Below are 21,753 nucleotides of genomic sequence, written 5' to 3'. Positions count from 1 at the left end.
GGATAAGCAGGACCCTGTGTCGCTCAAGCCCTAGTCTCCTGCTTGGCTGAGCCACAGTTCAAAAAGCTGGGTCCCCAAGTGTAGCTCCTTGGGGAGTCCACTGAGACTTGGGCATCCTCCATGGGCCCTCTCTGGCTAGATGGGAACAGGTTGACCAGCTATGTGAGCGTTGGCAGTAGGGACCTTCCCTGACTCCCTCCGGACTTCGTCCAGGAGCCCAAGGTCACATCTTCCCAGCAGAGACCAGGCCAAGGTCATTGAGAGTGAATCGACCACTTTAATGTCCTCAGAGAACCTTGAGTGAGATGGGAGGGAGCTGTAAGGAGTGAGAGTGGGCTCCTGGGGGTGAGGAGCAGGGGACACCGAGGAAGCAGGTTCAGAGAGGGAGGAACAGACAGACAGACACTCCAGAGAGACAGATGTCCTGGTGAGGACAGCCGGGGAGCAGGTGCTTAGCTACCAGAAGTGGCCACCCCACCTTTGCTGGGGGGCAGACACACAGAGAGAGTGGGGAGGGACTGAGCCCCAGGTATAGGCAGGGTTCCCAGACTCCCCTCTAAGTGGGTCTCAGTTCTCTCCATGGCTGTTCTCCTGGGGGCCTGGCTGTTGCTCCTCTGGGCCAGGCTGCCCTGGTGTCTCTCAGAGTCCTTGAGTTCCCTGAGGGCAGACACCCTGCAGGGGAAGGTGCCCACCTGAGTGAAGTAATGAAGGGGGAGGGGGTTATGGCTGCCACTGCTGGGGCAGGTCCGCCGAGGCACAGAGAGGCCATGATGAGCGCTGGCCTCATCCCTGCCACACCTACCCTGTGCCTACCCGAGGGGTGAAGAGATGCCCTGCCCTGGACCCCGGGATCCAGATGTGCCTGGACTGCCCACCAGGCGAGGTCATGGTGCGAGCAGGTGCTGGACCAGCACAGCCCCCGCCTCAGTTATAGAACACCTCGTCCTCCTCCTCCCAGAGGGAACCGCTGTCCATGGAGGGGAGGGAGCCCGGTAGGTGCGTCCCACCCTCGGGTCCTTGGTGCCCGGGCCGCCGCCGCTGATGCTGCAGCTCTGGGCTGGGGGGCTGTGGGATGCCAGCGGTGCTGGGGGGCTCCTCCGGTGAGGGACAGCTCTCAGGGGAGAGGCTGGGCGAGGAGAAGGCCTGAAGGCTGTCATCCTGCGAGGGGCCACTGGGAAGGCTGTCCTGAAGGTAGATGCTCTCCAGATCTGGAAAAGCAACAGGGTGACGGGGGAATGGCATCCCGAATCCGGCTCTTTGCCCTCTCTGGGGGTGTGAGAAAGGGCAAGGGGCAGAAGACCTGCCTCCAAATCCAGCTGTGTGACTGGTGAGCATTGTGACCTTGGTCAAGTCACCAAAATCCTCTGAGCCCCAGGTTCCTCCTCGAGGCAGTAAACGAAGGAGTCAAGAGTGGGCTTGGAGCCAGCCTGTGCTCTCTGAGAACTGGGACAACCAGTGCTCCCCTGGGCCTCTGTCCCCTCCCCGTCCCTCTCCATCTGTCAGGGAGGATTAAGCGCAGGCTTCCCCCAGGGCCAAGGCTCCTTGAAGCCCTCTATAGTAACCTGGGCTTCTAGAAAGGCGGTTGCTTGTGCCTGGTGCTAAGTTTCAGATCCGGCTCTGACGCTTCTAACTGTGTCATTTGGAGTAAGTTTCTGAACCTCTGAGTGCCTCTGTTTCCTTATTTGTAAAATGGGGACGACAGGACCCCCTCCCTAGGGCTGCTATGAGGATTCCGGGAGATGCCTTGTGCACAGCCCTCAGTGCGATAAGCACTCGATTCCCGCCCCCACTGTGCTCATTCTCTCCTCCTTGCTCCTGGCACTGCCAGGCAATGGGCAGGGCAAGGATCACTGCCGCATTTTGCAGATGAAGAAACTTAGGCTGAGAAAAGGAAGGGGCTTGGCCGAGGCCACACTGCATTTGGTGGTGGGCAGGCCTCCAGCCTCAGCTCCGCTCTGCTCACCCCTGCCCCCGGACCTCCTGGGCTGTACCTTGGAGCTGGAAGATGCCCTGGGGGCTGTTCTCGGGGTGCAGTTCCTCGTCGTCCAGCGAGGACCAAGCGCTCAGTGTGGCCTCTGTGATGGCAAACTGCTCGGCGACCCCTGGGGGGACAGCGAGATCTGGCTCAGAGGGGAATGGGTGGGGACAGCCTCAGTGCCCAATGGAGCTGCTCCAGGACAGGCCGGAGGGTGGCCGCCTCTCAGCGCTGCCAAACCATGCCCCAGTGGTCAAGAATGCTCACTTAATAGCCCCCCACCCTATGCCATTATTTTTTCCTGCCCAGACAATGTCCATGCAGTGATCTGGGCCCCCCAAGGTCCCAGCTTCACCCCCACAGAGCCCTGGCCAGTCCCCCTCCTCACTGACCTGCAGCAAAGCGGGCCTCACGCAGCTCATCTGGGAGGCAGCAGTAATGCTCGTCCTCAGCTGGGGACAGCTCCCAGCCTGCCCGCTGGGCACTCCAGCCCTTCCACTCGATGAGGTGGGCCACACGGCCTCGGGCCATGGCCGTGGGCTTTGTGATGTGGTCCTTGATGCTCTGCACCACCCCTGGGGCATGGAGGGCATCTGGGTGACTGTTCTGACACAAGACCCAGCCTAGGGCCTGGCCCCTATGCCTCATGCCCACCCAGTGGCCTGTACCCCGCATTCCCTCAGTGTGCCACGGTCTCCATCAGTGCCCCACACCTCCCCAGGGGCCTATACCCATCTAACTCCTCACGCCCTCCAAAGCCTCCTCCTCACTCCTGCCCTGAGCCCTCTGAGCTCTGCGGCCCCTCCCCTCAATGCCCCCACCCACTGGCATCCGCATTTCCTCCCAGCATCCTACTCCTAGTCCATATTCCCACCCACTGGGTGCTTCTTCCCCAGATCGCCCACACCCCTCACTCCCTTTCTGACTAAGTTCAGACCCTTCTGCCCAAGGAGATCCACCCGAGGACCACTCATGAGCCCCCAGCTTTCTCCATGATCCATTAAATACATTCTGAGAGAGCATCTCTGTGGCCTGCCAGCTCTGCTGGAGGTGAGAGCTGGGTGGGTAGAGCAGGCAGGGAAGGCTTCCTGGAAGAGGGGACCTGGGATTGAAGTTTGAAGGTGGGTAGGGTTTGAACAGATGGAGGCAAGACTGGAGGCTTTTTCAGTGATGAGAAGAGGATGAAGGCATGGAAGAGTCTGGTGTGAGCTCAGGAGTAGCTGGGGTGAGACATGGGGTCCACACTAGGACTGGGTGACAGGAGAAGCTGGGAGCTGATCAGGGCCAGAACAGGGTTGGGGAGAATAAGGTGGAGGGCTCAGACATTCCTGTGCAGTGGGGAGCTCCAGCAGGGTAATGAGCAAGAGAGTGAGCAGTTAGCACAGCTGTTTAGGAAGAGCGCCCCAGTTGGAGGATTAGGGGTTACTGCAGGGACCCAGCAACAGACATAACAAGGGCTGGGCAGACAGAGAGGAGCGGTCGGGGGCTTTAGGAGTAGAGCTGTTGGATGTGCAAAATGGAGAGGGGGCTGCCAGGAATGGGTCAGCATCACCATTAACCGAGGCTGAGAACAGAGCTGGGAGTCACCCAGGTCCCCGAAGCCATGATGTGATGTGAGGAATGACAATATTTAAGTAGGAGGAAGTATCCACAAAGGTAATTAGAGAGTGGGGAAAACAGGAAAGATGGGAGTGTGGAAGAAAGGGGAGACTCTCTCTCCCACCCACTTAGTTGGCGAGTGTTGGCAATTGGAGAGGATGTTTTGTAGGAAGTGGGGGTTCAAGTGGCGCTTGAAGGGCAGTTGAGGTGGAGGAAGGTGCTGGAGATGGAGGAAAGGTACAGGCCAATGTGGGGAGGGAGGGCCCCAGGGGCCTCAGGGGAGCTGGGTGGGATTTAGTGCTGGGGTCACCCGATGCTGTGGTTTGGCCACCGAAACCCCCTCTACTGGCCTGGGAGCCCACACCCAGCTGCTTCAGGTGCTGCTGCTGTCAGCTCACACCCTTATCTGGAGAACCACTCTGAGCTCCTGGGAGCCTCCTCACCTGGAGATGCCGGGAGGCTGCAGAGTCCTCCCCAGGGACAGCCAGTGAGGCAGCAATGGGGGAATATAAAGTCCAGCCCCATCAATTCTGGGGTACTATTCATGCTCCCACGCTCCTAGTGGGACCAGGTGGGCAGGGCTAGACTACCGCTGAGCCCCTTCCCTAGCCCCCTCTGCCTCCCCCGCTGCCTGCTCGCTTCTCTTGAGGGCCAGTTTCCAGGGAATCACCTGCACAATCAGGCCATGTCAGCCTCTGCTTCCAGGGAACCTGGACTAAGGTGATGTGACTGGCAGAGAGGCAGGGAGACCATGCCAGACAGACATCTGAAAAACTCTGCCCCACCCCCGCAGAGCTTCTTGAGAACCCAGCAGTTTAATTCGTGGAAACAGAACCCTGAGCCACTGGCCACCCCATGACCCGCATAACCCAGCATGGACTCTGGCATTTAGAAAATGGAGAATCCAACAGGGCTGCCGTCCTCCCACCTGCAATTCAGCTGTGCCCTTCCCACAGCCAGGGTCTACAGTGGGACTGTGCATTCTCCAAGGGCAGGAGAGTTGCAGCCAGAACCTACCCACAAGGGACGAGGTGGCCAGGGCTGCCACATTGTAGTTGCTGGGGCAGGACCTGGAGTCGGACAGGTAGCCGTTGGTGGTCTGGAAGCACCTCTGGAGGAAGGGGCAGGAGGAGTGAGCAGGGTGGGCCAGGCTGCTGGCCGACGTCCCTCCAGTCCCACCCATCCTGTCTCCCAGACCACCAGGTCCTCTGGCCAGTGGGCAGGGACAGGGCAGCTCAAGTCAGGGAGATCCTACCAACTCCCACAGGACCACCCCCACCCACTGTTTCATCAGACTCCTCTCCCCCAGGGCCAGCAGGACTGTGTGCCTGGGCTGGGCACAAAGGATAGAGGGATGGGGATGTCAGCTGGGGCTGGCTAGACTAGGGGACACACAGTGCACTGACCTGCCAAGGATCCCAACAGAAATCCATCTGTTTGTCCTAAAACAAGAGGAGAGAGAGGATCAGGTAGGGCCTGGCACGCTGTCCTGGCAGATGGCCCGAGTCCTTCGGCCCTGGGCGGGGATGGGGGTCAGCCTTCTGGTGCTCCGTGAGGTCGGGGTCTGTCCTCTCATGGGTCATGCTCTGGTGTCCCCCGGCATGCAGAGTACGAAGGGGGGGCAACAGTGGTGCTGGGAGGAGAGGCAGCGGGTGCAGCTTATAGAGCGGGCTTGGGTCTCTTCCTCTGCAAAATGGTGGCAATGTCATTCACCTCACGAGTTGTGGTGAGGCCTAGATAACATAATGGAAGCTGAGAGCTGAGTGCGGTGCTTAGCAGGAGGGGTGTGCTGGTGGGGGGATGGTAATTACATCAACTGGTGGGTTCATGCCACAGACCCTAAGGCAAGGGTGGAAATTATGCACCAGAATTTGGGGTCCTTTATGATCCTTAGTGACACCTTCTAAATCAATCTGGACTGAGAAACATATGTAAAATTTTAATATATATTATATATAAATTATATTCATATAAATTATATATAATATAGTATACAAAAATTATAATATACAATTTATATATAATATATAACATATTTATATATTATATATTTTTATATTTATATTTTATATATACTTATATATTATATTTATATTTTATATATACTTATATATTATATATTTATATTTTATATATACTTATATATTACATATTATATTTATAGTTTATATATACTTATATATAATATAATAGATTTTTAAATATAATTTATATAAATTATAATAGATAATTATATATATTACATAACATATATAACATTCGTGAGGCTGCTCAGGAATAGTGGGCTGGTAGCAGAATGTGTTGTCTGCAAGGCAGCGTTAATTTGTGCAGGAAGACCTTCAGGATGGATGGTCTTCTAAACAAGCCTGGTCCAGCCCCTGGATGCTCAGCCCAGTCCAGCCTCTCATGCTGCTGAATATCAGGCCTTAGGGCCCCTGGTCCCACAGGGAGAAGAGGGTTTGGCAGGGAAGGAAGGAGACTGGAATGGATTCTGCTCCCTGCGGGGAGCTGTAAGGGACAGGCCGGGAACTGGGGCACAGGCAGCACAGGGATGAGGAGCAACCAGTTACCTTGCCAGTGACAGGGTCTACAGCCATGGTGGGAGTGCGGCCGGAGGGCAGGTCTGGGTTCAAGGGGTCCGTGCCCTGGGGCATGGGGCAGTCCTTGTGGGCACTTGTGAACAGGTCTGGAAATAAGAGCAAGAGGAGGAACTCAGCAAAGCCCAGCTCTCTCTTGCTTACAAGGCGTGTTCAAGGCCCCCCCATAAGATGGGTGTGGCCTTATTTTTATCCAGCATCATTGTAGAAGAAGCCGACTCAAGTCCACAGCAGGGGAGGGGTCCAGCCAGATGCCCTCCTGCCTGTGCCCCTCAGCGGGAATCACTGGCCTCATCTTCTTTTTACCCCCTTTTCACAATTTCTAGCACCCACACTCCAGCATGTTTTTGGCCTCTTGGAGACGTTTAATCCATTTGCCCTGGTATTTCCCGACTAGCTCCTCTTTTGCTCCTGGCCCAGCTGACCCTCAGACATGGCCTCTGAGCTCTCTCTCGCAGACGCCCTTACCTCTCACCCGGGTTTGAGTCTGACCCTCTTGCCCTGTGCCTGGATCTGAGGAGCTAAATGTTGCTGGAGAGAGTGACTGCTACGTGCTAGATTGTAGCCCCAGCCTCCTGTGGGATGCTGCCCGGATCCTTCCCTGTTTCTCCATTTCCTGCTGCCTTTGTTTCCTGCCAGGCTGACAACTTCACCCCAACCTTCCTTCTCAGACATGAAACACACTCCCTCCCCTACCCCACACACTGCTGGGGGCTTCTGCCCCTCCCTCACTGGGTCCAGGATCCTTGGAAAGGTGTCACCTGGATCTTTCCACCCAAATCACCAGAGCCCGCCTGCACCTTTGCCCACATCGTCGCCTTTCCCTCCTGCAACGAAGGAAGAGCTGTTCCTGCTGCACCCAGGAACAGCTGGCCCATCCACCCAGGGCTGGGTCCTGCCCCTGCCCTCCCCTCAGGGGCTCTGCTCTCCCTCCTGTGGAGTTACTGCTCTCTCCACTCCGTCCGCCTTGAAGCATTCAGCCAGCACCGCATACGCTGCCATGCTTCTTGGGCTCTGGACCTTCTCCTGCATTCTCACTCCTCTGTCCCCTTACCACTGGGTGGGGCCATCAGCATCCCAGCATCTCCTGTCTTTTGAGAAGCTTGTGACCACTGTTTCCCTCCAGCGACTTAGCCGTTCCTTTGCTCCCTTCTCGCGATGTGCAGAGAGCTGTGTCCCACCTCTACTTCCTTGTCCTCCAGTTCTCCTCCACCCATTCCAAGCAGGCTTTCATGAGGCAGCCCTTGCCAAGCTGCCAGGAACCTCCATGGGGCCAACTACAGTGGGGGCCGCTCCAGCCTCTTCTTGGAGCTAGAGCTGTGCAGCCTGCCTGCCCTCTTGAGCCTCGCTCTTATCCTGGCCTCTGGCCTCTCTGGCTGCTGTCCTGGGTCCCCTCTGTGACTCCTCCCTGGCTCACCCCTGCCCATTGGCTGGCACCACACTTCCGTCCTGGCCCTTCACCACCCTCTCTCAGACCCAGGAGGCCTCACCTTCGTGTTTCCGCTGCCCACTGCCCATATGCACACCTCCAGCCCTGACTCCTCACTTGAGCTCCCAACTGAGTTTCCAGCTCTCTACATGGATGCCCAAGGGGCACCTCAAGCACACCTGGGCAAAAGAGGACTCCCAAATCCAGGTCTACCTTCCCCGGGTCCCCCACTGCACCAACTACAACCCTAGGAGTTTCTCAGGGTCCTGCCTTCCCCCATTCTCCCGGGGACCACCCAGTAAACCGGCAAATCCTATTAGCCCTCTCCTAGGTCTATCCCAGGTCTCCCCGCTCCCTTCTCCCAGGGCTCCCCTGCTGCAGGCATCCTCCCTCCCTGGAAGACAATGGTCCCTGCGCTCACTCGCTGCCCGCCAGCGGAGGGACTTTATGCTCTAGGCCAGATTGTATCACTGGGGTTAGGGGACCCTGTGGGTGCTGCCCCCAATTCCCCTGGATTCCTTTTTCCTGTTTTTGCCCCCATGCCCTGCATGGCTTCTAAGAGGCACCACCTGTGGCTCTTTCTACAGGGGCTGCCCTAGGTAAATTTCTGTTGGCCCCACCTGGAGCAGCCCCAAGCCAATGACTGCCAGGTGCAGGACTCCTTTGTCTGGGATCAGAAAATTCCCCTTCACTTCCCCTCCAGAGTACCCTGCAGGATGAGGCTGAGGCCAGGCCTGAGACCACCCCACTGCCTGGTTGGCCTCCTCTATCCTCCTCTCGCTCCGTTCCCTACTGGCTTCCTCTGGAAGGTTCACCTCATATCAGTTGTACCCAAATCCTCATTTCAGGGACAGCTTCTGAGGAGCTGCTCCAAAGCTCTCCGGGTCAGGGCCTGGAGCCAGACTGTCCTGTCCAAATCCCAGCTCCACCCTTTCCACCTACGAGACCTGAGCAAGTGCCTTCCCCTCACCCATTTCCTCATCTGTAGAGTGGGCCATTGAGCGAGACTGTTCTTGTTCTTCAGGAATTGTCTAGTGGGATCCAAAACTGAGAACACGGAAGCCTTGAAGCCCCTGTGTTTCCAAGCAAGCTACTGTCGCCAGTGGGGAGGGAGATGACCCCATCTCTAATGTGGCTGAAACGGGCTCTGCAACCCCAGCCAACAACCATCCTTCTGACTCCAACCAACCACATTTCCCCACATGCTAACAGGAGGTTCCCAGAGGATCACGTGCAGAAATGTGGGATGCCTGCAGAGGCAGACGTGGCCCCAGTTAAATGTCTCTATAATCAGTGAGAGACAGCAGGCGGGGTAGGTTGGGGCAGTGTGGGCCGGGAAGCAGCCAGCCCTCCAGCCTGTGCTATGGCAAGGATCGTGAGATGTTCAAAGCAAAGCAGGCAACTAGGAAGGAGTCCTGGCTGGCCCTCACTGGGACCGCTAAGAGAGCTGGTTGCAGGGTGAGGGGACCACAGCCCCCATGCTGCAGGGGGAGCACTTTTAGGAGGAGAGGGAAGTTGGGCAGGGAGTGGAAGAGGTCAAGCCAGGTCAGGCCTTCCATGACAGGGGCTCTATAGTCAGCAGCCCCCACCCCCCCACACCCAGATGGCTCCCCAGAGAACTCACACACGCTAAGCTGGGAGATCCAGGCCCCCATTCCACCTCACCCCCACCACTGTCCCCTCTCACTCCCCTCCAGCCACCCTGATCCCTCTCCTGGGGCGTCCTTAGAGCTGCCCAGCCACACCTGCCTCAGGGCCTCTGTACTGGCCATCTCCTCCCCACGCCCGGAGCTCCCTCCTCCTAGACACCCAGCGGTTCACTCCCTCACTCCACGCAGCTCTCTGTTCCAATGCTGGGACCTCAGTGAGGCCTCCCCCAGTGGTCTGATTTACAGCCAACCCTTTCTTGGCCCCCATCCTGTTTGGGACATAGCTCCCATCTCCCTCCTCATCGCGAGTGTCCATCTCATTCATTGACTCTCACTAGGATATGAGCTCTGCAAGGGCTGGGCCCTTGTCTGTTTCCTTCACCACAGCCGCCTCAGCACCTGCCATAGGGCCTGGCACACATAGGCACTCATTGCATATTTGGGTAAGAATGAAGGCATGAATATTTGGGTGCCTGCCACACAGACGTCTCAACAGTGAGCCGGTGTTGGTCAAGGGAGACCCTAAAGTCCCTGATAAAATAACCATGTCTTGACCCTTTCTCTGAAATCCCTCATGCCACACCCCAGCATGCCAGAGGAAAAAGGAATGCCAAGAGGGGATAGAGGTCAGCAGGGTAGAGATCCCACTGTGGCCCGCAGGTCACCAGCCCTAGCTGGCAGGGGAAGGTGGGCATTCAGTTGGAGGTGAGATTAAGGATTCCTTTTATTTTCTTTTCCCTTCCTTCTTTCCTTCCTTCCTTCCTTCCTTCCTTCCTTCCTTCCTTCCTTCCTTCCTTCCTTCCTTCCTTTCTTTATTCTTTCCTTCCTTCCTTCCTTCCTCTCCTTCTTTCTTTCCTTCTTTCTTCTTTTTTTTTTCTTTCTTTCTTTTTTTTTGACAGAATCTCGCTCTGTCACCCAGGCTGGAGTGCAGTGGCGCGATCTCGGCTCACTCTAACTTCTGTCTCCCAGGTTCAAGCGATTCTCCTGCCTCAGCCTCCCGAGTAGCTGGGATTATAGGCACTCACCACCACACCCAGCTCATTTTTGTATTTTTAGTAGAGACAGGGTTTCACCATGTTGGCCAGGCTGGTCTCGAACTCCTGACCTCAAGTGATCCGCCCACCTCGGCCTCCCAAAGTGCTGGGATTACAGGTGTGAGCCACCGGTGGTGCCCAGCCTGAGATTAAAGTTTTCATCCCAACTGGATTAGATTTAGTTTGCAGAAGAGACCATAGGTTTCTGGGATCTACCCAAAGGTAAGCAGGTGAGCTAGTCAGAGAAGCTGGAGGCAGAGACTGGAGCCAAGGAAAGATCTTATTGAGCACTCCATCCATGACCCAGGCAGGCCTAAGGAGGTGAGAGGCCTAAGGAGGAGATCCCACCACATGGGGTCATGTGGGCTGAGCCATGTGCCTGCACACCATAGCACTCAGCTCATCTTGTTCTTTTTCCTGAGTCCCTGCTGTGTGACTCTGAGCTAGTCCTGCCCTTCTCTGGGCTCCAGGGCCTCCATTTCTACAAAGGCCATGTTGTCCAGGCCCTTCAAAGGCAATGTTCAAACTAGGGGTGCATCTTTCAGTGGGTCATGCAGCCATTTATTGATTAGGCCTTATTTTAATGGAATAGAATGGAAAATATCAGAGCCCACTGCAAGTCACATTAAGTATTACTTTATGAAGCTTCTGTTTATGCAGACACAAGTCTGTGCAGATGTGTGTGCACAACACACACACACAGTAAAAATTTTCTGGGTCATGATGCAAAATATATTATTCCTATGGGTCCAGTCAAAAAAGTTTGCAAGTTGCCAATCTTGAGGTTCCGGAAATTCTGCACGTCTTGGACAAGCCAGGGCCCGCCAAGGTACAGACAGGTGGTACTGGCCATAGGCTGACCCTGGGAACTTGAGAGGTGTTAGGGTATTTCTAGGACCCCTGGCCACCCCCTGAAGCTTTTTTACAACTCTCCAGCCACAGACCAGGGAGCAAGGTTGATGGGGAGGGGAGCCGGGCACGGAGGAGGCTGATGGTGCTGCCAAAGCCTGGCAGAGGCATGACTTGAACAAGGTCATTCCTTGAGATGGTTGTGGGCTTGGAGGACTCCTGGCTCCCACCCCCTCCCCAGTCCGCCTGGCTCCCCACCTCAGTTGGGGTTCGGGTGTCTCCGCCAAAGCTGCCTGCTCCCCCTGAGGACTTTGGCCCCATGATGTCACAGGCTGGTTGCCATGGGGACGTCAGGTAATGAACCAGCCCAGGGTGAAATCACAGGCTATTCTTCGCCCAGCTGGGACTGGTGGCCACGTCACCACTGGCAACTGGAAAAACACAGAGTGTCATGTGGCGTGGGGGCTGGGAGGCAGCCCGAGGGGACCGCTAGCACCTGCTCCTGTGGCTCCCTCTCCCAGAAGGACACCCCCTTTCTTTCAGTCCACATCCTACTCTCCTGACCTCAAGGTCAGAGATCCCTTCTCAGACCTGCTCCCTCCCCCACCTCCTCTGTCCACAAGAGTGACAGGCTTCTGGTTGCCATGGCAACCTGAAGAGGGCCATCTTGATCCTTCAAGGAGAGGGTGTCAACCAGATTTCTCCTCCATCCCTCTGTCTTCAACCAGAGCTTCTCCTCTGCATCTTGAGGGTGCTTCCTGCCTTCCTATGCCAGCTCCTCTTCAAACTGCTTTAGAGTCTAACCTCCCAGACAGTTCCTCCTGATGTCCAGCCTAAACCCCTCTTGTTGCAGTTCCCATACTCGTCTTCTCTACTTGATCCTTGGGTGAGTCTGCAGCACAAACCCTCAGGCTCCTATCATCTGCTTCAGGGTCTTCCAACTCCTTTAAGCCGTTCTTTGGGGCTCTGTGTCCCAGCCCATTAGTCACCATGGTTTCCATCTACCCCAAGAGTGTCTCCCAGGGCTCTGTACCCCAGAGGGCAGAGAAGGACCACGTTTGACTCTGCAGCAGCCCAGGGAGGGTAAACATCCTCTTGAAACCACACAGGAACTGAGCAGCAGCCTGGGGTCAAAGTGTCCCCTGATGCTCCTCCCCGGCCAGCCTCAGGCTTCTCCGCTCAGCTTCTCAGGGCACCTGTAGCTGATGCGGCCCCTCCAGCCAACCATTGCTCGGGTATGTACTGCTCAGCTGTGACGTGCCGGGCTCTGCCCTTGGCTCTGAAGAGAACATAAGCGGCCAAGGCATTCCTCTTACAGTCCCTGAGCTGGGTTTAAGTCCCAACTTCTCACTTTCTGCTCAGGGGGTGGGCATGCGACTTAGCCCCTGTGAGCCTTGGATTCTCATCTGTGAAATAATACCAGCCCGGAAAGGGCTGCAGCAAGGACGAAGCACCTACCACAGCAAGCAGTCTGTAGGCAGCAGCTGCTCCAGCCCTCTCCCCTCAGTGTCTCTCTCTGGACAAGGGACACATCTTAGTCAGCCACTCCTCTGGTCCTGTCCCCAGGGCTGGAGCTGGCCCTGGAGGCTCTGCAGAGGGAAGCCCTTGAGGGTGAGTCCTTGGCCTCTCTGCCTGTTGAATCACTGCCAGGGGAGCAGGCCACAGAGCTTGGCAGAGGCCAGGCCTTGAGTGGACTGAGTATCCCCTCCCTCCCTAGGATGTTTGTTTACGGGTCACCTGAGCCGTGACAGTAGCTCATCCATGCGTTGGCTCAGCTCAGAGCTCTCCAAGGGGGTCCCTTTCCCTCCCTGTGCAAGGATGGAGAGAGAAAATGGGCTCCTCCCCGGAACTTCCACACACTCCAGCTCCTCCCTACTTCCTTCCCCAGGCTCCCTCCCATCCTGTGACCTGGTCTCTGGGAACATCTTGCTCTAGCCTCACCTCTCCCAAGCAACCTGCCCAGATTGGCCTCTGCTGGATTAGGTGACTCCCTCACCTGTGGCCCTAATGGCCAAAGTCTGGCCTGCAGTGATTTGCTGCCACTGTTTACTGAGCAGGTGCGACAGTACCGTGTCAGGTACTGTCCTAGGCCTATTCACCCATGATCTCTCATTTAACCCACACAACAATCCTGCAAAGTAGGTATTATGCCCATTTTACAGATAAGGAAACAGAGGCTCAGAGAGGATAAATCACTTACGCGAGATCACCCGCTAATAAGCAGCAGAGATGAGGGTCACACTTTGGCCCGTGTGGAACTCCAAAGCCTGTGCCCCAACCACTAAACAGGGCTGATCTCCAGACAGGGTCCTGGGGTCATCCTTCCAAGGGTTCATGCATCCTGCCTCCCCCATTAGGCTACTCCACGGACAAAGCTGTACCTCTCTCATCAGACTGTGAGCTCCTGAAGGGCAAGGTCCCACCTACCCTTTCCTCAGTCCCTGGTATAGGACTGCTTGGAAACTATGGGTGGCTCTGGTGGGTCCCCTTAGAGCTTGTGCCTTCACCCAGACATGACCAAATGTCTGATTTTCCAGAAGAAAATTCTCGGTCTCTCGTTTCTACTCTCACCCCTGACCCCACCAGCCCCCAGTGCATTGGAGACCCCCAACGTGGGGCCAGGAGGCTGATCACTTGGCCTGGAGGAGAGGGCTGGGGCATGAGTGGGCAGGCAGAGTGGTTATGGCACCAAGGGCATGGAGTGGGTACTGAGCCCCTGGAACTGGAGAGAAGCAGGGCAAATATTCCTCTCTGTTCCATACAGACTGCCACTGGTTGCAGAGCCCCAAGCAAATAGGGACCATTCAAGTTTTCCAAGAGGTTGTTTTTCTAAGCACTGGCCGTATACTGAGCACCTCTTTTTGTTTTTGAGACAGGATCTTTGTTGCCCAGGCTAGAGTGCAGTGGAGCAATCACAGCTCACTGCAGCTTCAACCTCCAGGGTTCAAGCCATCCTCCTGCCTCAGCCTCCCAAATAGCTGGGACTACCAGCGCACACCAACACACCTAGATAATTTTTTAAAAGTTTTTTTGTAGAGATGAGGTCTCACTATGTTGCTCACTGCAGCTTTGACCTCCCGTGTTCAAGCTATCCTCCTGCCCCAGCCTCCCGAATAGTTGGGACTACCAGCGCACACCAACACACCTAATTTTTTTTTAAAGTTTTTTTGTAGAGATGAGGTTTCACTATGTCGTGGGCTCAAGTGATCCTCCCACCTCAGCCTCCCAGTGTTTAGATTATAAGCGTGAGCCACAGCACCTCTCTATAGGGACATAAGAAAGCAAAGGACAGGGTTTCCACACTCAGGCTCTGGGGTCGCACTGACCTGGATTCAAGTCCTGCCTCTCCATGCCCTGGCCATGTGACCTGAGGGAAGACCCTCCCGTTCTCTGAGCCCCGTGTCCTTTGTCACAGGGTTGAATGAGAACTAACTAGGTCAGGAGAGCAAAGGCCCAGCCCGGCTCAGGATAAGCGCTCAACAAACGGTAGCTTAAAAATAGATAATGAACACAAAATAGCTCCTGGAAACAGCATTTGTTCCCTTAATCTGGTCCCAATCACTTTCTCAATGTCCTCAGCACCTCGAGTGCCTGCCACCCACTGCCTTTCCCATGAGGCAGGATGCGGCTAAAAACCTCTGTAGGTTTCCCCTTTCAGCCATGAAGGCCTGTATTAGCTGTCTGCACAGACAGGTAATAAAAATTAAAGGCTGGGCGCAGTGGCTCACACCTGTAATCCCAGCACTTTAGGAGGCTGAGGTAGGAGGATGGCTTGAGGCCAGGAGTTTGAGATAAGCCTGGGCAACATAGTGAGAGCCTATCTCTATTATAATATACACAATATTAACATTAAAAGTAAAAATGAGAGCGATAGCTAATATGTACGAGTGCTTACTATGTGTTGGGTACTGGTCTGAATGCCTTACATGAATTAAGCCATTTAGTCCGCCCAGCAACCCTATGACATCAATAATATTATAATTCCCATTTTAGAGATGGGAACACTGAGATACACACACAAGGTCAAGTCACTTGCTGAGGTCACAGAGCTAGTAAATGGTGGAGCCCTGCTTCCTATACTGCACTCCTAGCCTCTCTACCAAGTATGCAGATGCTAACTGCTGCCGATGCTGGGATGGGGTGATTTTCCCAGGTGTGGCCTGACCTAGGTTTTGGGGTTTGGCTGGATGGCCCCGACTGGGTGCAAGCTCTGGGCTCAGTATGGGCATCAGCCTGAGGCCTGCAATCCTTGGCCTTGGCCAAGGGTGGACGCACTCCCTTCACCCTTCCTTCTGCAGCAGTGCCTACCTGGCCTAGGAGGCACTCAGCACTCAGAGGCTGCCATTAGCAATCGATTGCCGGTGCAGGGGCCAGGTGGGGGCACAGGAGCCCACAGGAGCCTGCAGCTCCAGGAGAGTAAACAGGTGCAGGCACCAGGGCCGAGGGCTGGCTGTGAGTGCAGAGACTGAGGCCCCAGCCTGTGGAGTCAGCATGCCGTGGTTTAAATCTTGGCTTGGCCGGGCGCGGTGGCTCAAGCCTGTAATCCCAGCACTTTGGGAGGCCGAGACGGGCGGATCACTAGGTCAGGAGATCGAGACCATCCTGGCTAACACGGTGAAACCCCGTCTCTACTAAAAAAATACAAAAACTAGCCGGGCGAGGTGGCGGGCGCCTGTAGTCCTAGCTACTCAGGAGGCTGAGGCAGGAGAATGGCCCGAACCCGGGAGGCGGAGCTTGCAGTGAGCTGAGATCCGGCCACTGCACTCCAGCCTGGGCGACAGAGCGAGACTCCGTCTCAAAAAAATAAATAAAAATAAATAAATAAATAAATAAATAAATCTTGGCTTATCCTTTCCTAGCTGTGTGGCCCTGGACAAGTCTCTCCACTGCCCTCTGCCTCTGTTTTCCCACTCGTAAGACAGGGACTGTGTTCATATATAACCCAAACTAGCTTTATCTGCCTAAAACTTTCAGACTAGTATGCGCTCGGAGAGCATCAGTGAGGAGGAGAGAGCTGGGTGGGTCAGTGATGCAGCCACCCAGAGTCTCTGGGACCCTGGCCGTCCCCTGCCCACGTGGCTCCCCATACTATTTTCACCTCAATCCAACTTTTTGGGTGCATGTTGAGACTGTCAAGGGCCCCATCTTCTCAGGAGGGGGACAAGGCTGGACTATACAACTAGATCTGGGGGGCACTGGGGAAGCCCAGGCTGCAGAAGGAAGGGTGGAGGGAGCGCATCTTGGCTGCTGTGGCCCCAAAGAGCCCTGGCAGAGGGGGCAGTGGAGGGACCCCCAGGTGTGGGGTCAGAGGACATGGGCCCCAGCCTCTCAGGGTGACCTTAGCAGGCGTCTCTTCCTCCTCAGCCTCTGTCCCGTGCTCAGTGGGTCCTCAGCTCAAAGGCCAGTCCACTGGGGCTGGGATCCCAAGGTGCCTGGCATGGGGTGGCCAAATGAAGGGGAAGGGACCTGGCCACTGAGGAAACACTCAGATCCCCTCCACCTGGAGCCAGAGACTGCCTAGAACCTTTGGGGTTTCTGGAGCCTGGTGCTCCTAAAGAATCCTTAGCACTCCTCACTCTTCAAACTCCCTTCCCCTCCCTCTAGGCTGCAGGCCTCATGGACCAGGTGCTGTGCTGGGTTCCTTGCTGCTGGATGCCCAGCATGCACATGGTGCCTGGCACATGGCAGCTATCATGTTAATATCAGCTTAATGCATAGATAAGTAAAGGAACCTCACACAGCCTAACCCTGTACCTTCTCCTTCCCCAGCCGCGATTCCTCCCAGAGACATCCTGAGCCACTTACCTGAATGCCCACAGGAACTCCTGAGGGGAAGGGCGTTATGCTCCCTGCTCAATACCCCCAGGACAAGGTCCCCTCTATTCTGGGTAAGCTACTAGGGTTGATGGGTGTGGTGGTGGTCAGTGGGTTTGGCCTCAGCCTGCAGAGCCTGAACCAAGGCCAAAGCCACCCCCACTCCCAGCCACACCCCCCTGATCCCACTGTGGGGTGAACAGACCAAGGTGGGAGAAGAGCTCAGCCCAATCGCTTGTCTAAAATGTTGCCCAGCGGCCTGTTGGAAAGCTGGTGGTGATGGGTGGGGGTGGAGGTAGGGGGCTCCAAAGACCAACCTGCCCATCCCCCAATCTCTGTGCAAGACTCTGTGTCCCCTACTCACCGATAGAAGAGGCCAGGGCCTGCCCTGGCCCCCCAGGCAAGGGCAGGTCCCTCCACCTCCCTGGGTACCACCTCAGGGAGAGCAGAGGGTGACAGGTCAGACACAAGAGAGAAAGACCCAGGCGGTAACTGGGAACATCAGCTGTGCTCTGGCCCTTCTGTCCCCTGACCAAGGATGGGGGTGGGGAGGAGGATTAGGGATAAGGGTGGGGGCAGGGGAACCTTCTTTACAACCTGTTCCCCACCATTAACCCTTTCCTGACAACAGCGTTCAGGGACTCTGCAGATGGGGGCACCCGGTAAGACGTGGGAAGGGGCTGTGGGGGTGAGCTGGCAAGGCCTGTGTCTTGGGGAAGGGTGGGACGGGGAGGGTCTGCTAGTTCTCCCCGTGCCCCGCAGTTCCTCCGCGAAGCCAGGAAGAACCGGAGCCTCCCTCCCCTCCCAGGCACCCGGCAGGGGGTGTGTGGCTGTAGGGATGAGAGCGCGGCACTGGACCCTGCTTCGTGTCACCTGCGGGGCTGCAAACCGGGGCGGGGATGCAGTGAGCTCTGCACGTGCACTCTTTGGGCTGCTCCCCGCCCCCCACCGTCCCCAGCCCTGTCCCCTTTAGGACGCCGCGTCCTCGGGGGTGCGGCCGGGCTGTGAAGGGCGGGTCACCAGCCCCACCCCCCAGGTCTCCCAGCGGCGAGGGGACTGTACCGGTCCCCGGCGCCCGATCCCCCCACCCCCGGCCGAGCCCCCTCACCTCGCGACACGCAGGAGCCCATCACGGGGCCGCGGGGCCGGGCCGCTGCGCCCGGGGTGCGTGAGGCCGCGGGGCGTTCATGTCTCCGCGGGCCCGGAGCTGAGCACTGCGCAGCCAGAGGACGCGCCGGGCGGGGGCTCGGGCGCCCTTGGCTTGGCCTCAACTACAGCCCCGGTCGTCCCCGCTGCCGCCGCGCCCGGCTAGCCTCGCGCCGCCGCCTCCCGCGCCGCTGCCTCCCGCGCAGCGCCCGCCGCTGCCAGGGGAGGGCGACACCGCGGGGCGCGGCGGGCGGGGCCCGGGGGAGCGCAGCCCGGAGGCCTGGGCGCACCTGTGGCCGCGGCGCGCGGGAGGGCCACTTCTGTCCCTTCGGGCCTCCCGCACCTCCAGGGATTGCCCGGGCTGAAGGTCAGGGAAGGGGAAGGAGGGGGCGGGGAGACTCCTGGCATTTGGGGCACAAAGTAAACAACATGAATTTAACCACAACAGCGACGACTGGGCACGAGGGCTTGGGGGCGAGGAGGGGTGTGCACAAGAACAACAGTTCCGTTGGGCCCATTTTGCAGAGGATGAAAGTGAGCCTCACAGAAGTTAGAGGCCTTGCCTGAGAGCCCTAAACTGTGAGTTCAGCGACTTTTGACTGTCAACGCCTCATTCAGAGCGAATGAAATTAACATACGCAAAATAATATATGCCCAGAGGTGGGGTAGAGAGAGTGGGGGTAGATAGTGCGCTGGCGGCCTGGCAGCTGGATGAAGGTCTCCAGCGATGGTTGAAGAGGGGGGCAAGGCTGCTTCTCAGGGCTTGTCTAGGGCAAAGTAAACTGAGGCATGGGTTTTTTTCCCAGCCCTGGACGGCCTCTGTAGTTATTCACACTCACACGCACATGCCTACACACACACTCTCCCATGTGTACATACCCTCATTCACACACTGATGGTCATACACACACATATATATGCACACTTGCATTCACACACAGGCACGCACACTCACATACCTACACATGAATACACACAGTCTCCCATGTGTACATACCCACTCACACCCGCACAATGACAGTTATACACTCACATTGAAGCACCCTTGCTTTTACACACACACACATCCCAGCTCCTAAGGTGTGAACATCCTTTAGCAAAATTTCCCATGTGCACAGCACTCAGTGTCAGCATCTGAGACCCTCACTCTCACACGGCATCTCGCTCTCTCCTTCACGCCCACCTGTGCATCAGGCAGGGCAGGCACTCTTGTGTCTGTTTTCCAGTTGAGGCAGCCAGGTTCGCTGGTGGCGGCAGAGAAAGGTTTTGAAGAATGAATAAGGAGGGGCCAGGCGCCGTGGCTCACGCCTGTAATCCCAGCACTTTGGGAGGCCGAGGTGGGCAGATCACCTGAGGTCAGGAGTTTGAGACCAGCCTAGCTAATATGGTGAAACCCCGTCTCTACTAAAAATACAAAAACTAGCCAGGCATGGTGATGGTGGGTGCCTGTAATCCCAGCTACTTGGAAGGCTGAGGCAGGAGAATCGCTTGAACCCAGGAGGCGGAGGTTACAGTGAGCCAAGACCATGTCATTGCACTGCAGCCTGGGCTATAAGAGAGAAACTCCGTCTCAAAAAAAAAAAAAAAAAAAAAAAGCTGGATATGGTGGCACAAGCCTGTAATCCCAGGTGGAGAGCAGTTCTGTGCCTGACCCTGGTATCAGCAGACCTGGGTGAATGAGGGCTTAGCTCACACAAGCTGTGTAACCTCGGGTAAGTTGCTTCGCCTCTCTGAGTCTCAGTTTTTTCATCTGTTCACTTAGGGTAAAAATCTCACCTCATGGGATTGCTGTGAGGGCTAATGAAATTAATATATGCAAAATGACTGGCATGTAGTAGGTACTCAACTTAGGACTAAGACTAAATAATAGTGATAGTGAACACAAACAGGTGTGATGTGTTATTACTCCACCACAGCTTCCTGACAACCACAGGGAAGCCTGAGAACTTCCATTCAACAGATACATATAAAGCATCTACTGTGTGCCAGTGTGAACAAGACAGATGTGCCAATCCTTGAGTCAGCGCTGTATTCAGTCACAGTGGCTCAGAGCCTCCCTAACCGTACCCTCCAGGTCTGGCCTTGGAGGGGGTGGCTCAGAAGGGATGGCCTTCTATCACCTTGGATGCTCCAGTGCCAGGTGTGTGCCTGCCCTTGTGCGGAGAGGGAAAGGTGGATCTGCCTGTGCCAGGCTCTGGGGTCCCATCCTGTTTGGCCCGGGCTTGGAAAGGCAGCGGTGTCCTTCTCTTCTTCCTGTCACAGAGTGACTGGATCTGGCTTGGAAGGAGGGCTCTGACTCACTATGACGCAGGATGCTCCGTCATGGCAGCTGATGCTCCCTGCTGGCAGCCTGACAGCTTTGGGGATAGATGGGACAGGGAGAGGGACCCTTGAGAAGAGGACAGGGCAGTTCACAAGGGAGAGGATGCCTGGGCACTCCACTGTGCCTTGTTTAGCCTAAGCCAGGGACAGGAGGGAGGGCTAGGCAGTGGCCCCACCTGGAGTCCCTTGCTGACCCACTCAGAGATGTGGCTGGGCTGGAGATCTGGCTCTCCAGCCTCTGGTGTTCATGCTGGTCAGTTCCACACTGACTCAAGCCTCTCCTTGTACACATTGGCACGCAGAGAGGGGCAGGGGCTTGCCCAAGGTCACACAGCAAATCAGTGGGAGAGTGGGGACTAGAACCCAGGTCTCCTGCCTGTCAGCCCAGCCCTGGCACCAGCCTGAGACCAGGCCACGCAGGGGCGGTGGCTCTCCTTGCATACTCACATTCACCTTGGAATTCTGCTGAAGCAGACGATGTCCAGACAGCTCCAAGCTGTGTGGTTGTCCTCCCCGGGGCCACACTGTCCTTTCCCAGTTCACCGCACAGCTCATCTGCCCTGTGACCTTCCACTTTCCGCCCCCAGGGCCCTCTTTGCCATGCCCGCTGCTGGGGCAAGTGGGGAGGACAGAGTGTCCATGCTGTGCCCTTCGCACCTGGCAGCCCATTCTCCTGTCATGATTTTGGGGATCCAGGCAGAACCCCCACTCCTGTGGCCTTGCTCTGAGCACGCACCAGCCCTGAGTGCCCGGCCCTGGTTGGCTGGGCGCTGCAGCGTGGAGAGGAGCTGCTGCAGGGTTTGACCAGAGAAAGATTAATCAAGGCCAACCGTTACAGTGATGAATCAGACCAGGCCCTGCCCTGGCAGCCCTGGGGGGTGGGGTGGGGATGCTGCAGGAGCCACGTGCATAAATAGCGCAGGGTCAGGGTGGACAGTGCTGCATCTCCATGCCAGCCAAGTGTGTGACAGGAGAGTCACTTCTGCCAAGGGCTGTGGGGATGGCTTTCAGGTGATCGTGACCCTAGAAGCGGATTTTGAAGGTCAGATGGGCTGTTGGTGGTAGAAGGCTCTGTGTGCACAAAGGTTTGGAGGCAGGGGGCCACAGCAGACTGGCATATATGACATCCAGGAACCAGTGGGAGAGGGTGGGGCTGGACCGCTTCCCTGGGCCCCAAACATCGCAAGAAAGGCAGAGGTTAAAAAGCAGCAAGAGAACAGCATCGGAAGCCAGTCAGATCTGGGGTTTGGATCCTGTGCCAAAACCAACATGCAGTAGATTGATGCTCAGTAAGTATTTGCTGAATGAATGCAAGAAAGTGAGACTCTTCCAAGGTCCC

The 21,753-nt window shown here is 56.3% G+C and overlaps 1 protein-coding gene across 1 annotated transcript; it reads right to left on the bottom strand.

Moving 5' to 3' along the window:
• Positions 1-152: 152 nt before the first annotated feature.
• LOC105473226 (protein FAM131C) lies at positions 153-18,281 on the bottom strand. The gene is made up of 7 exons (XM_071100045.1): positions 18,055-18,281; positions 6,145-6,260; positions 4,981-5,016; positions 4,592-4,685; positions 2,368-2,550; positions 1,992-2,102; positions 153-1,208 (listed from the first exon to the last, which is right to left on the bottom strand). Exons 1-7 carry the CDS (start codon positions 18,074-18,076, stop codon positions 925-927), a joined length of 846 nt encoding a protein of 281 aa, XP_070956146.1. The 5' UTR covers positions 18,077-18,281; the 3' UTR covers positions 153-924.
• Between the last annotated feature and the right edge of the window lie 3,472 nt (positions 18,282-21,753).

Source organism: Macaca nemestrina, chromosome 1, assembly GCF_043159975.1.
Source record: "Macaca nemestrina isolate mMacNem1 chromosome 1, mMacNem.hap1, whole genome shotgun sequence".
NCBI classification, from domain to species: Eukaryota; Metazoa; Chordata; class Mammalia; order Primates; family Cercopithecidae; genus Macaca; species Macaca nemestrina.
The sequence above is the reverse complement of the archived record's forward strand: the minus strand, read 5'-3'. Positions and strand labels throughout refer to the sequence as shown.